The sequence below is a fragment of the Rhynchophorus ferrugineus genome, unplaced genomic scaffold, assembly GCF_030347505.1.
Source record: "Rhynchophorus ferrugineus isolate W39M unplaced genomic scaffold, kcgeb_rfMv2 rfM7, whole genome shotgun sequence".
Taxonomy (NCBI): Eukaryota; Metazoa; Arthropoda; class Insecta; order Coleoptera; family Curculionidae; genus Rhynchophorus; species Rhynchophorus ferrugineus.
In genome coordinates, this window is record NW_027472586.1 from 3,123,531 (window position 1) to 3,139,192 (window position 15,662).

Consider the following 15,662-nt stretch of genomic DNA (forward strand, 5'->3'; position numbering starts at 1 on the left):
AGCACGCTCAGTCAGTCCCATAACACCGTACACAGAACCTCATACGCGGACCTGGTTGTCTTCGCTTGGACTGGCGCCCCTTCCCCGTTATTTTTCCACTCTTTAGACAGCATCTTGCTTTCGCGAATGTTATAGTGTATCCATATCTTATCTATAGTAAAGATTGTCGTTAAAAAATCGTCCCCTTCGCCTCATATCGCGTCAGCAATCGACGACAAAATTTGAATCGCGTAAATTTTTGCTCGAAGTTGAACATTTTAGGAACTCACCGCACCATTATTTTGCGATATTGACGGTGTTCGTGGATGATCATCGAACATTCATCCTACGATCCTCCAAAATTATTTGTTCTACGCGGCGAATGTTGTCTGGTGTGATGCTGGTTCGTGGTCGACGATCATGTGGCTCATTCTCGACAATTTCACGGCCATCCTTGAATGTTTCAGCCCGTTTAAACACGGCAGTCCTACTCAGGCACTCACAACCGAACTGATTCCGAAAACGCAAAAAAATACATCTTTTTAACGCCTTCCCGCGCTAAAAAACGAATGACAATACGTTGCGCTACGACGACCGGCACTTAACGTTCACTCATGGTCGTAGCACGCGCTTGAAACATGCACCCCCGACGAAAACTATGCCACATTGTTCATAAGTGACCCAGCTGTTACACATTCAAGCCACGACCTTCAAAACACACATGCGCGTCATCTACAGAGTTTGTCTCCATCATATTTGAACCACCCTTGTAACATTAATTGTTGCAATATCGTTTCCAAAACAAAACGTTTTTCGTTTTAAAATTTGCTCTGCCAGTTGCTGTTAAAATTCCTTGTTGCTTAATTAGGGCATATTTTCTTACTTATTTGCAGAGCATATTACACAAAAATGTATTAGCTTTAAGTTAAAAAGATTAATATAAGATTATTTCGTTACAGATCCTTGCGATTTTGTTGATTGTGGTAAGGGCTCCTGCTCATCGGAAAATCACGATGCCGTTTGCACCTGTTCCGAAGGGTACCATCTAATTGAAGATAAATGCGTCAACATCAACGAATGTCTAGAGAACAACCCTTGCCATACCACCGCACAGTAAGTACTAAAACCTCAGAAGTAAAATAAGCAACATAACTGATTGCTATCTTTTTTTACAGGTGTATTGATACTGATGGAGGTTTTTCATGTATTTGCGCTGAAGGTTTGGTTGGTGATCCACTCATAACTGGTTGTAAGAAACCTGGCGATTGTGTCACCGATTCAGACTGTCCGTCGTCCGCTTATTGTGACAATGAAGTGTGCAAGAACCCCTGTGAGACACCAGGGGTGTGCGGACGTAACGCCAACTGTTTACCGGTAGCTCACAAAGCTACGTGTAAATGTCCGGAACGAACAATAGAGGACGCTGACCACAACTGCACCCCCATCGAGTGTAATGACAACAACGACTGCTCCAACGAGAAAACTTGCATCGATTCATTCTGCGTCAATCCATGTACTCTGTCGAACGTTTGTGGGCAAAACGCTGAATGCGCGGCGACAAATCACCTGGCGACCTGTATCTGCTCACCCGGTACTACCGGAGACCCACATCTCGGATGTGTGGCGGTACAATACTGTGCCAATAACAACCAGTGTCCCCAGGGATTAAATTGTTACAACGGAATATGCACATCCTTATGTACCAGTCAAAGAGATTGTATCACCGACCAACTCTGCATTCAAGGCTATTGTCAGCCAATCTGCAAATCGAACTCATCCTGTCCGGAACACCAGTACTGCATGGACAACATCTGTCAGCAGGAAGTGCGCTGTAGAGCCAGCATCGATTGTAATCAGTCAGAGAAATGTCTGACCAACGCTCTAGGGCAACCAGATTGTGTGGACGCTTGTGAGGGTGTCATCTGTGGCCGTAACGCTGACTGTGTGTCGAAAAATCACAAAGCCCAATGCGTATGCGAGAAAGGGTTCAAGGGGGACCCCACCAACGACAAAACTGGATGTCAGAAGATCGAGTGCGAGTCGAACAACGACTGCTCCAGCGAGAAACTCTGTGACGAGAACATGTGCAAGATCGCGTGCTTGGTTCACAATCCCTGCGGTAAGAACGCCTTGTGTTCGGTCGAAAATCACAAACAGGTATGCTACTGTCAACCCGGCTATACCGGGGACTCTAACACCGAGTGTACCCTGATCGACTACTGTGCTGATGATCCTTGTGGCCCAAAGGCCATCTGTTCCAACTCGAAAGGTTCCTTCAGTTGTCGATGCCCAACCAATCTAATCGGAGACCCATACAACGAGGGATGCAGAGCGCCAGTTGAATGTCTCGAGGACTCCAGCTGTCCTAATGTCGCTTTTTGTGACAAGACCAAGAATAAGTGTAAAAGTGCCTGCGAGATTACCAACTGCGGACCGAACGCTGAATGTATACCCGTGGACCACACAGGTCACTGCAGCTGCAGAAACGGCTTTGAAGGGAATGCCAACGATACCAGAACAGGGTGCAAACCGAAACTGGTCAAATGCAAAACAACTCTGGAATGTCCAGCTAACACCTACTGCTACGGAAGCACTTGTACACCGCCCTGCAAAGAAGACCACGAATGTCTGACCTTCGAGCAATGTATTGAAGGACAATGCTTGAACCCCTGCAGTATCGACAAAGCCTGCGGTATGAACGCACGCTGCGAAGCAGTAAATCACCAGAAAGTCTGCACTTGTTCGGAAAGATTCACTGGGAATGCTGACATGGAATGCATAAGATGTAAGTATACATTTTTGTCATATTACCTATATTCTACCGTTTTTTTTATCAAGGTAGTACATTACTGTATTCCCAAAAACACAATTTTAAAGAACAAAAACAAGTTACTAAATAGTGTTGACTTGTATTGAAATATTCAATTTAATTGAACCTTACTTAATCTACTTGAAGATGATTATAAAGTCATTTTTTTTCCTGGATAAGATACAAAAGTAGATGAAGCTGAATAGAATTCTGACTGAGCATAGTGAAATAATGAGTGGTGTTTGTTTATAAACTGAACTGAATATTCCAAATATTTTGTAGATTTTATTATTTCACAAATACATTCTATTCACTAATGTTCAGTTCAATTAATATTTTATGTGAATGTAGAAGGGAATATGTATAAGAAACTAAAATAATTCGATAAATAAGTTCGATTTAATAACATATTTTTTAAATTATTTTACAGTGCCTCAAGCATGTTCCGTCAAATCAGACTGTGCCCCTAACTTCACGTGCAAGGAAAACAACTGCGTAGCTTTATGCAAGGCAGACAATGACTGTGCCTTTAACGAAAAATGTCTGAAAGGCGACTGCATGCTGACCTGCCGCGTCGACAACGATTGCTTTTTGGGTCATATCTGCGTCAGACACATGTGCACTTTTGGTTGTCACAGTGACGATGACTGTGGCAGCAGTGAATTTTGCCTGGACAACAAATGCAGCGATCCCTGTAGCAAAAACCCATGCGGACCCAATGCCCACTGCTCCGTTTCCAACCACAGAGCGATCTGTTCCTGCCCCAAAGGTCTGGTACCGAACCCATCTGCTAAAATCGCCTGCGTCAGGACCCCCGCTGAACCTTGCAATCAAAACAGCGACTGTTCCACCAACCATATCTGCAAGAACGACTTCTGCAGAAGCATCTGTTCGTCAGACAGCGGATGCCTCAATAACGAACGCTGCGAGAACGGGGTCTGCAAGCCGATCTGCAGGAAAGACGACGACTGTAGAAACGGAGAAATTTGCGAGGGTATCAAGTGCGTCCTCGGCTGCAGATCAAGCAGTGGATGCCCGTCCAACCAATCCTGCATGAACAACAAATGCGTGAACCCTTGTGCTTCACCGACAGCCTGCGGAACTAACGCGGAATGCAGCGTAGTTGACCACAAAAAGATATGTCAGTGTCCGGCGCCATTAACAGGAGATCCATTGGAATTCTGCAAACACGAGCAGATATCTTGCTCGAGAACCACAGACTGTGGCAGGAATCAGACCTGTTTGGATGCTATATGCCGGATGAATTGTCGAACGTAAGTAGATTGACTCGATTTTAGCGTTGATTCGTATGAAAACATCATTATTTTTTAGAGATAAGAACTGTTTGCAAGATGAGCGCTGTATTAAGGGTAACTGTCAGAAGATATGCAACTCTGACGGCTTCTGCGGACAAAACCAGATCTGCGAAAACCGACTGTGTATCATCGGGTGTAGGAATGACTCAGTCTGTCAGGAAAATCAAGCGTGCATCAACAACAAATGCCAAGGTATTTGTTCTTCTTTAACCTCTAATTTCTCTTGGTTTATATCGACATTATTTCCAGATCCCTGTAAGGAATTCGCTACTTGTGGTCTTTGCGCTGACTGTACCGTTCGAAATCACCTGGCACAGTGCAGCTGTCCGGCTAATTTCTTCGGAGATCCTCTGGTATCCTGTACCCAAGCGACGGTTAAATGTAACGATCACTGCGAATGCGACGGAGCCGGATATTGCACGAAAAAATGTCATTCCAACAAAGACTGTTCTTGCGGCGAGACCTGCTCCAACAGCCAGTGCAGGAACAAATGCTCTGCCAAGCTGGGTTGCGCTCAAGGCCAGATATGCTCCAGAGGTGTTTGCGTCCCTGGCTGCTTGTCCGACAACGATTGTTCCAGTTCCGAATCATGCCAGAAGGGAAAATGTCAGAACCTGTGTAAACAAAGAAATGCTTGCGGCCAGAACGCTATATGTCGTGTGGCTGACCACCGAAAACTATGCTTGTGTCCTGACGGATATCAAGGCAGTCCAGATACCCTTTGCTCACCGTATAAATGCAAGCAAGATGACGAGTGTGAGCTAAACAAGAAATGCGACTCCAACGGTATCTGTGTCAATCCATGTCTGGAACAATCTGCTTGCGGTACCAACGCGCAATGCAAGATCGTCGATAGAAAGGCGTTCTGTTCATGTCCACCCGGATACATCGGAAACGCTCAAATCGAGTGCAAACAAGGCGGTACTGATCCTTGCCTCAAGAACCCTTGCGGACAAAACGCTAAATGCAAGAACTCACCCAACGACAGCTACGAATGCTCTTGTTCTCGTGGTTGCGTCGGCGACGCTTACAGAGGTTGCGAATGTGACTCCGCAGTCGTTAACTTATGTAAAAAGACACGTTGCGGAGTGGGAGCCGTCTGCAAAGTCCTCGGAGGCAAACCTCAATGTGTTTGTCCGTCAAATAAACCAGCAGGAGACCCTACAATTGAATGTAAGTACATCAGCGATTATTTGACTGCAAATATATATCTTCTTCTTTATTTACTTCTTTCCTCAAATATACAGCAACATATAAAAGCATTTGAACAATATAAAATAGGATGAAAGTTTACCAGCTGTTATATATATATATATATAACTATAAAAAGAAACATCATGGATTTCCATATATATCATATTATCTTCCTCGTTTATTAAATATAAAATAATAAAAATTGTTAATATTTGATATAAACCACTATGTCTATACGTCAGAAGTTATTCAAGAAAGAAAAATTTCTCCTATTGTTTGTATTGCGTTTTTATTGAATTATTTTCCATATACCAACAACCGGTCTTTCAAACTATAACAGGCAAGAAAACAATATAGATTTTATTCGATAATTATGTTATTTTTTGCAATCATTTGTGTGACAATGCTCAACTAGGTATCATATGATTATAGCCAATATACAGTGTCATGAAAAATATAGACTCCTACACGATTTTATTGGAATGAAGCCTATATTGGCATCTATTTAAATACATCTGCAACATGATTGATACAACTATTTTGATAATCTCAAATAGGTTGAGGGATTTCCAGAAGTCATTATGTAAAAACTATATGAGAAAGCAAACAATAAGCTTGAGTTGTATTAACTTGACCGTGGCTATTTTCTAATGATTTCGAAGTTATTGTACCAAACTTCCAAAAATGAAAAGAATCGTTAAAAAATAGATCAAATTCTCAAGAGTGTCGATACTAACCGGCATATTTTATTTTGTTACATTGTTATTGAAGTAAACACCGACTATAAATAGTTTTAAGCCGTATATATAGCCCGGATACCAAAATAAGTTGGGTTCCAGATGGATTGACAGTGATTATCAGAGTTGCCACTTGTGAAACACTACTAAGATTAAATAAAAATTGACTACAGTTATATCACATGAATAATATCGTAATTCAAACCTAGCAAATCTTCAAAAATACCTGCGAAGTATGCATTGATGCAAAATATGTTTGATGGCACTGGTGTGGAACTGCTCAGCCAGACCTGGCCAAACTATTAAACTCTACAGCCAAAAACTAACACAAATAAAGCAAACGATTAAAGAAATAGTCAGAATTTATCGTCTTCTATCAAAATAACGGTAATCCTTTTTCCACAATGCCATGTCCACAAGCCCACTTTTAGATATAGACTCTGCCAGTCCAATAATGGACTTTTGAAATAATTTCTATAATATTTCTAGTGTTAGGTCCTCTTCTTCTCTCTATATCTCACAGTTCATATTATTCGTCCAGTTGTCTAGAGAAATATTTAAAATAAACCCTTAATATCAATATCAATATATGACTATAAAAGTTAAAGTTTACAAGATATATTGGAATCTACACTTTATCTGTCAAAATTCATATTCTTCATACATTTTCCTAGGAAAATGATCAAATAGATCTTTAAAATCAAATAAAAAGAGCATTCACTCACAATAGAGGAATATTCTATTGAAATATCTAATATAATTTTTCATCACATCACAAAATATATATATATATATATATATATATATCTTCTTTCCTGGTCTTCTATAATGATACATATTTAACCCCTCCATCATTAATTCAATTATATTTGTAGGTTCGTTAGATCGTAGTGCTTTAGATTGTAGAACAGAAGGATGTGGTAAGAACGCTGAGTGCATCAGGGAGCAGGCATTCTTTGTATGCCGTTGCCGACCAGGTTATTCAGGTCAGCCCGAAAAAGAATGCCGTAAGGGTAAGCCACTAAGTAGAGTTACGAATATTATCCAGAGTAAATACAATTGCTTACACATATTGTTGTTGTATACAGTACATACAGGCTTCTTATTAAAATTGTGACAATAATAATATTTATATCGGAGACATATATATGAACGATTTACATTGCAACACAGCTGAATTGTTATCGTACCAAGAACAGACAACTCTTGCTGAATTTCTGACAATGTCTCGTAACTCCTGTCATAACACAAAACCAAAACAAAAAATGGAATAATCAATAAAAGTAAACCCGCTTTTAATCTCCGTGTATATAGATTAGTTATTGGAAAAATAAAAAACTGTTCCTTATTTTGAACGAATAATTTTGTGAATTGTTTAGTGATATTCCGCATTCTTAAAAAGATTTCTTCATAATTAATTTGGATATAGCTCAAAAAATTTCAATTACACTATTATATTATGTATCTAAGATATTTCAATTCAAAACAATATTGCTTCCTAGTTACTTGAATCATTTTAGCTAATTTTTCATTTATATATCCGACTCGTTATATATTTTATTATTCTATTTGCATTACTCGCATATATGGTGTATAATACGTGTAAGGTGTATAATATATAAGGACCAAGTACATCTGTAGCAAAGTACCATCTTTAATCGATCAGTCTGAAGCGAATAACTATTTAAAAATATTTCAAGTAACAATAATCAGTTTAAAAGGCACACTAAGTAAAATATATTAAAGATTCTGAAAAGCCATAATAAATGTTTCAAGGACATTTTCCCAATAAATAAAGAAATGCTGTTCCTCATCCGTTAAAAAATCACGAACAGAATTTGTGTTAAGACCTTAAAAATGAAGAACTGGTAGTAAAACAATAAATTTTAGGCAAAATTCAACCTTATTTATCTAAATAGTCCCTATTTTCTTTTTTGCTTCGCTCTAATTCTTTTACATTTGATCCAAATCAATTTCCATAGTTACGTTAAGGTCTTCCAACAGCCTGTAACCACAAGAACCAATTTTTATTTATATGATCATCTTCTTGGCGAAGCACCACTTACTTATTTAGCATTCAAGGATACATTTTTAATTATTTCATCATTTAGTTGGTCCAGTGATGTAATAAACTGTTATCCATTCAGTTGGTGATCTTTTCCATACAGGCGCGTAATACTGGATATTTTCTTCTATTCTCAATTTATTTTTCATCAGGCTTGATGATACTTGTCATAGATTGCTACGTATCGATGCAAAAAAACACCATCATGACAGCTCAACAATTTATTTAAAGGAAAATCATTAAAATCTGATTTGAAAGTAAGAAAAGTTGTTTTAGTAAAGCTGTTGTACCTTGGAAATGAAACGCAAAGTTATCATGAACTGTTGACACCTGCCGTTTTGCAAGTTGAAACACATATATTGATATATCCATTCCCCAGTTCTTTTGGCTAATATTAAAATTGATTTAAAAAACTATTCTTATGTGAGAATATCACTAAATATTTTTGATTTATATAAATTATGTTCGAGTTTTTTACCATTTTTTACCTTTCCAATGACTAATCTATGATTACATAATTATTTTTGTTGAACGTTCCGTCCTTTGTCTCGGTTCTTTCGCGAACTAGAACGTTCCGTCTGGTACTTGGAGATGATTTTCGACGAAGCTGTGCACCATCGTAAATCACATAAAGAGACTGCACTGACGTAATAAAATGGTAGACTGATTAGAATCTTTTTGTGACTAGTGTATTACAGTTTTATATATGGTTTAGGTAATAATTTGATGTAAACTTGTGTTGTTGTGTTCTGTAAATATCGAAAAAAGAGTTTAAAGCACCCGTCATGTGGAATGTACACTTCAGGGTTCCAATCTGCCTATCACTCAGTCCTGAACCGAGGACCCTACATTATCAGCCAGCCACATTCCACACACAAACACATTAACACCTCGGTGGTCATGCATGGTTCATGATTGCAAGGTTTTTTTGAGTTTCTATTCCGCGATTTGCTAGCATCGAAACCGAAAAAAAAAACGATGATAAACGAACGTAACAAGTAAAGTGAAGCAGAGCGTGCGGTTTTGACAGCTGATTAGTCAGATTGGGAACTATGAAAGGAGCATTCTCACATTGACCTGTACAATATCGCCTCCACTCCCGTGCCTTGGCCTGAGAGCTGTATTGCGCTTGTAAATATTCGCAGCTTGCGCGCGGTTGTTGTTGAGATGGCCTCTTTCATTTCTCTCATTCTCTGACTGTCCTGGTCACATCCGCATGCGACCGTCTCTGACGCGCGCGCGCGCGCGCCTCTCCCCTCTCGCAGCCACGCAGTTTCTCACCGAGCTTTCTTTTTCTCTGTCCCCATGGTACCCGTAGCCGCCGAATGTAACGCCGACCCAGACTGCCCCGACCAGAAAGCTTGTATCAACTTCCAGTGCGTGAATCCGTGCGCGCTGAAGGGCGCCTGCGGAGAAAACGCCCTCTGCAAAACCATCCACCACCGACCGCGGTGCTCCTGTCCCAATTGTCACGTGGGAACGGCGACCGTGTCCTGTCGCCCGGACCCCAAGTGCTCCGGCACCCAACCCAGACCGGCAGGGGAACCCGTCTGCTTCGCGGACTCGGACTGCGACTCGAAACTGGCCTGCGAGGCTCACAGCGGACGCTGTTACGATCCCTGCGTCAGCCTCAAGTGCGGCGCGAACAAGAAATGCGAGGTGCACTACCACCGGCCGACGTGCGTGTGCAAGAACGGGTTCATGGTGAACGAACGTGGCGAGATATCCTGCGCTCCCGACCAGACAGAATGCGTCGGCGACGAGCAATGTCCGGCGAACAAGGCGTGCAGGGATAGAGTGTGCCAGAACCCGTGCACCGCCGGCGCCGTACCGCCCTGCCCCTCCGACAAGGGCTGCGATGTCGTCAATCACAAACCGGTCTGTATCTGCCTGAAGAACTGCAGCCCGTCGCTGTCAATCTGTCTGAGAGACAACGGCTGCCCGGCAGATCAGGCCTGCAGGGCGTTCCGCTGCGAGAACCCCTGCGACAACGCCAACTGTCCGGAGGACACCCCCTGCCGCGTCGAAGACCATAAACCCGTCTGCCAGTATTGCCCCCCAGGATTTAAACAAGACCCGAAATTCGGATGCCTCAAAGGTAAAAATAACACCTGGTGCAAGGACTTAGCCGGCGAACACGATGAGCATCGTTGCTTTCCGTTTTACTTTGCAGTAATTGAAACCCCGCCCCCTTACCAACCCCCCGACCCCTACCCCCCTCTCGCTACGTCGTTTCTGTGGCTTTCATTACCAACATAGGTCGCCTGGACATCGATCTGCATTCATCGAAGTATCCCCCCTCCATCTTTCTCTCATTTTTCGCTCACGGTTTTTGTCTCTGGCTTTTTGAGGACCTGTACGCGTACTATCGGGGCCTGTTCTACATCTGTGCGATATCTATTTTCAATTAACTTTATTTCTCTGGCTGATTTTTACCATCGGAACAAATTAAATATGCGTTGTCATGTCCTAGATTGAAAACGTTTCAACAAAACAAGAATAAATATCGTTAAAAATATTCTTTAGTGAATTGTGAATTAATTTCGAAGAAATTTTATATATAACCCCACCGATAAAATGGTTCTTTGGCAAAACAACACGCAGAAACAACATTGAAGAAGAAATAATGTCTGTCTGATAATGTACAATACTTTTTAAATTTACAAAATATTTCAACATTCAGAGAGATTCTCCGATAATTTTACGTAAACCTCAAATATAGCTCAAACAGTCAAGTGTTCTTTTCAAGTTCAGTTTCTAAAAAACAACACTCCAGTCGAGCCTGGAACAGCTCCTTTCAGTTTTCAGTTTCCTCAGAATAATAAAAAGTTCCCTAAAATCAGCCTCATCTCAAATATTATAACAGAAAGTATTATTTTGCCTGCTCTATAATCACTAGTATTGCACTGGGTTCAAATCCCACCAGGAGATAAATATACTTAAACAAGGAACAATCATCTCAATCAACCCGGTAGCCAAGCTGGGTATGACTGGATGTCGTCTGAGTAATAGTCTCAGTAGGCTAAAAGTGACCGTGGTTATAAAGCCACGTTAGTTGGAAGAAAGAAAAATGTATTGAAAAAAAGGGAGTAGGAGGAAAAATGTTTTTATAGTTTAATAGAAATTAATAATGCAGGAACAATTAGAAATGAAAGAAACGTTTTAATCTAGGATTATAAAGATAGTCTTAATATAATTCATGAAACAAGATGTAAAACTCAGCTACCTTTTACCCATATTTCATACCGCTTATTCTAAAAAAAAATCATACTTTTTTATTTGTAATATACTGTTTGTGCTTGTTATACAACCCCGTAAACGTTGACCAAACCAGCACTGCCAAACCCCCAAGCCCCCCACTATGGCCTGTTACTGTTTTGTTGTTGTTGTTGTTGTTCTTGTTATTGTTTATTTAGCTTACCCTGTTTGTGTTGTTGTATCGGTGATATGTGTCCCCCCCTGTTTTGACGAGGTTAGGATATTGTCAGCATGACGTAGTAGGTCGTTGTTAATGTATATATGTAAATAAACCTTTCGTTGCGCTTCTTAATAACGCTTCTAATATTGAACTCGCTACACGTCTGTATCACGTAGATTAGATTCGAAGTAGATTGACGTAGGTCTAGAGGTACCGAACTGACCGACGCGAGGGAACCGTACTAAACCTGTTGTTTATTTAGATGTGCAATGCCGGTCGCATTCCGACTGCTCCTCGCAGCAGTCCTGCGTGAACAGGAAGTGTCAGAATCCTTGTCTGGTGTCCAATCCGTGTACCAACTCGCAGGACTGTCAAGTACAAGAACATCAGCCGGTGTGCGTGAAAGGTACTGTTGTAGTTTAATAATAGTAATTGGTTAACTTGAAACGATATTATTTCATAACAATAAATCCATTTTCCGACAGTGTGTCAATGTCAAAAAGATAGGGACTGTGCCGGATTAGGACAAAGCTGTGATGGATGCAATTGTGTCACAGGTAAGTCGTTACTATTTTGTTTGATACAAATATACCCAATAACTATCCTGTCTCACCTATTAATGATAGTGCAAAGCTTCTACCAACATAACGTATCAAAATCCTGTAAATTCACTATTAGGTTACAAGTTTACAATAGTTTTAGTGAAAAAACTTTCATTTTATTTTTGTTATTAATCAACACAATACTGTTTACTCCAAATTCAGAGTTAAATACTTCTTCAAGAGCCCTACACCACCGCTATATATATATTGGAACTACATATATATGGTTTTGTTTATTATCACTTAAATATTTAAATGCTTACTCATACATCTCTTGTGTGTTTCTCTAACAAAACAATATTCAGAAGCCAAAAAGATCCTCAGAGGTTTCTCAGAGAAGATAAAAGTTCTCTAAAATCAGCCTCACATTTCATATTTTCACTAGAAATTCTTCTATTATCGGCTCTATGACCAGTACTGTCTGTCTGTATTTGAATTATAATTTATATGTTGATTTGCAATATGCTAATTATGACTGTACATAAACAAAAACCTCACATCAAATAAACAAGGAGCATTCATCCCGGTAACCAAGCTGGGTAACATCGGATGTCTTCCGAGTTTGCCTCAGTAAGCTAGAAGTGGCCATGGTTGAAGACCAATTGTGTTTTTCATCATTTAAAAAATATTGAAATGCTTACTCATACTTCCCTTTCAATGAATTATGTGTACTATACGGTTATGAGAGTATTTTATGACTATAAACAGACATATAACTTGACACTTTAGCAAAAGAGTTATCGACAAAACGAATCCCACAAAATGAATTCACATTTTCATATATATGTCAGGATTTAGCCATACATAAACTTAATATTGGTCAATTTACTAATATGGCGATAATATTTCCAGAAAAGTCTAAAATACCACCATGCTCACAATGCCCACCGGGCGTACCATGTGATCCAATCACCGGGGCATGCCAGAAAGGTAAGTTCGTAATATCTCTTCATCTCTATTACATTCTCGGTGTATTTGTTGTTGGATATACGATGGTTTTTGGATCTTTATTAGACATAACTTAAATTACGAACTGGAACACAACAAGTACACCCAGAATAGTAAGCGTGTTGCTGTTTTCGAAAAAAGTTCGATCCATTAAACCCACCCAAAATCCATCCCCACGAATGTTGTTCTCTTATCATCAAGAAAAAAACCATAAGGACTGGAATAAAATGGCCTGTCATCGGTACATAGACAAACCACTATGGAGCTATCCAAAACAATATCAGCGATATGGACATGACTGATATGAATTTCGTTCGCATTAAGTTCGTCTTGCAGAATCATGTAACTGTATATTCTACCTAATCTGTTCATATTTTATATATATGTAAACATACGATGTAAATTTGTTAAAATAGCAACACTAGCATTACGTTTGTTATCGTTTGTGTCACGGAATCATTTTATCGCTAAAGCAAGAGTTCGTCAAACAGGACTGATTGCGTCTATATCTATTCGAAAGTGATCTTAATACTGGAATCACCATAGAATTCTTCTAGTTTAGTACTGTATATAGTTACTTATAAGGTGGTGACGGGGAGCTATGGTGCTTAACGGCTTTATCATTGCATGCCTATCACAACACCCACATGTTCACACGTCCAATCTCAGCGAGAAGTGTACTATAGATAACTTACACGTAATTATTTGTTTTTAAAATAACAGATATGGTTACAACACCAGAAACACTAACTGAAACACAATACCAAATAACCAATGCTAGTTCCGCTACTACTCTAACATCTAAAACAGAAACGGAGCCCGGTACCACGTTCGCAGACCAGTCGCTCGAAACGAGCACGGTTCCCAGCGAAGAGACGACTTCCGAGAGTGTAGCGCACATATATCCGGAAACGGATACCACGTTAAAGTTCGTTACTGTAACACCCCAGTATCCGTCCGATAGAACCGAAAGTATACTGACGACGACATATCGTGTAATATCTACGACTGAAGGGGGGGAAATATCGACTGAGGTCGTTCCTAGTATCTCTAAAGAACCGGGTGAGATTCCTCACTCCGTTATTAATAAAACAACCACTACTGAAAGATCGGAGGTTACACTGATGACCGAAATTCCTTTAGACAACAAACCATCAACGATAAAAGGTGAAAATCTGGAAACCGAAAAAACAACGACTAAGACAACCTTAATTCCAACACAAACGATAGACACAGATTCAACAGCTATTGAATCGAACGAAACATATGTTACAGAGGGTTACACAATTACTAAAACACCGACAACATCGATTACTAAATTAAACCAAACGAGCACCCCCGGCAAACCTGACACGACACACATAGACTACTCATACCACACAACCTCAACTAGCGCTTCTAGATCTACAACCATATCCCCTAATCTTGAACATGTCTCTACCACTTCTACTGGATATACAACGAAATTAGAAACAGAAACGCAGGAAACAGGAGACATAACATATATTACCACTGAAGCAGAAACTGTATATACTAAAATACCCAGAGAAACAACAGTTGGTCCACAAGAGACATCCTCGCCATCACTATATACTACAACGGAAAAAGTAGGAACATCTACAGAGGGTCAAGTTTTTACTGGAAAAGAAACGGACTATCCTTACAAACCTTCCACTGAAGCAGGAACAGAGTACACTAAAGTACCAGGAGAAACAACAGTTGGCCGTCAAGAGACTTCCACGCCTCCACGATACACTACCACACGAAAAGTAGGAACATCCACAGAAGGTCAAGTATATACTGATAAAGAAACGGAGTACCCTTACAAACTGACAACTGAAACAGGAACAGGGTATACCAAAATATCCCAAGAAACAACAGTTGGTTCACAGGAGACTTCCTCACCTTCGATATACACTACCACAGGAAAAGTAGCTACATCTACAGAGGGTCAAGATTTTACTGGTAAAGAAACGGAGTACCCATACAAGCCTACCATTGAAGCAGAAAAAGGGTATACCAAAGTATACCAAGAAACAACAGTTGGTCCACAGGAGACTTCCTCACCTTCGATATACACTACCACAGGAAAAGTAGCTACATCTACACAGGGTCAAGTTTTTACTGGTAAAGAAACGGAGTACCCATACAAGCCTACCACTGAAGCAGAAACAGGGTATACCAAAGTATCCCAAGAAACAACAGTTGGTCCACAAGAGACATCCTCGCCTTTGACATATACTACCACAGGAAAAGTAGCTACATTTACAGAGGGCCAAGTTTTTACTGGTAAAGAGACGGAGTACCCTTACAAACTTACCACTGAAGCGGAAACCGAGTATACTAAAATATCACAAGAAACAACAGTTGGTCCACAAGAGATTTCCTCGCCTTCGATATACACTACCACCGGAAAAGTTGGAACATCTACAGCAGGTCAAGTTTTTGCTGGTAAAGAAACGGAGTACCCTCACAAGTTTACCACCGAACCAGAAACGGGGTATACTAAATTATCCCAAGAAACGACAGTTGGTCCACAGGAGACTTCCTCACCTTCGATATACACTACCACAGGAAAAGTAGCTACATCTACA

General features: G+C 40.3%; 1 protein-coding gene across 11 annotated transcripts in view; it reads left to right on the forward strand.

Moving 5' to 3' along the window:
- dpy (fibrillin-like protein dumpy) overlaps nucleotides 1-15,662 on the forward strand; it is a 254,407-nt gene that overhangs the window by 151,420 nt on the left and 87,325 nt on the right. For 7 of the 11 annotated variants that reach the window (XM_076409337.1, XM_076409339.1, XM_076409338.1 and 4 more), the window contains 10 exons: nucleotides 939-1,092; nucleotides 1,155-2,764; nucleotides 3,219-4,062; nucleotides 4,121-4,296; nucleotides 4,354-5,277; nucleotides 6,911-7,048; nucleotides 9,419-10,198; nucleotides 11,781-11,924; nucleotides 12,004-12,075; nucleotides 12,973-13,050. In XM_076409337.1, the coding sequence (XP_076265452.1) occupies nucleotides 939-1,092; nucleotides 1,155-2,764; nucleotides 3,219-4,062; nucleotides 4,121-4,296; nucleotides 4,354-5,277; nucleotides 6,911-7,048; nucleotides 9,419-10,198; nucleotides 11,781-11,924; nucleotides 12,004-12,075; nucleotides 12,973-13,050 (4,920 nt within the window). The remainder of the gene's footprint in view (nucleotides 1-938; nucleotides 1,093-1,154; nucleotides 2,765-3,218; nucleotides 4,063-4,120; nucleotides 4,297-4,353; nucleotides 5,278-6,910; nucleotides 7,049-9,418; nucleotides 10,199-11,780; nucleotides 11,925-12,003; nucleotides 12,076-12,972; nucleotides 13,051-15,662) is intronic. The other 4 variants (XM_076409344.1, XM_076409345.1, XM_076409342.1 and 1 more) reach the window with 3 other exon arrangements.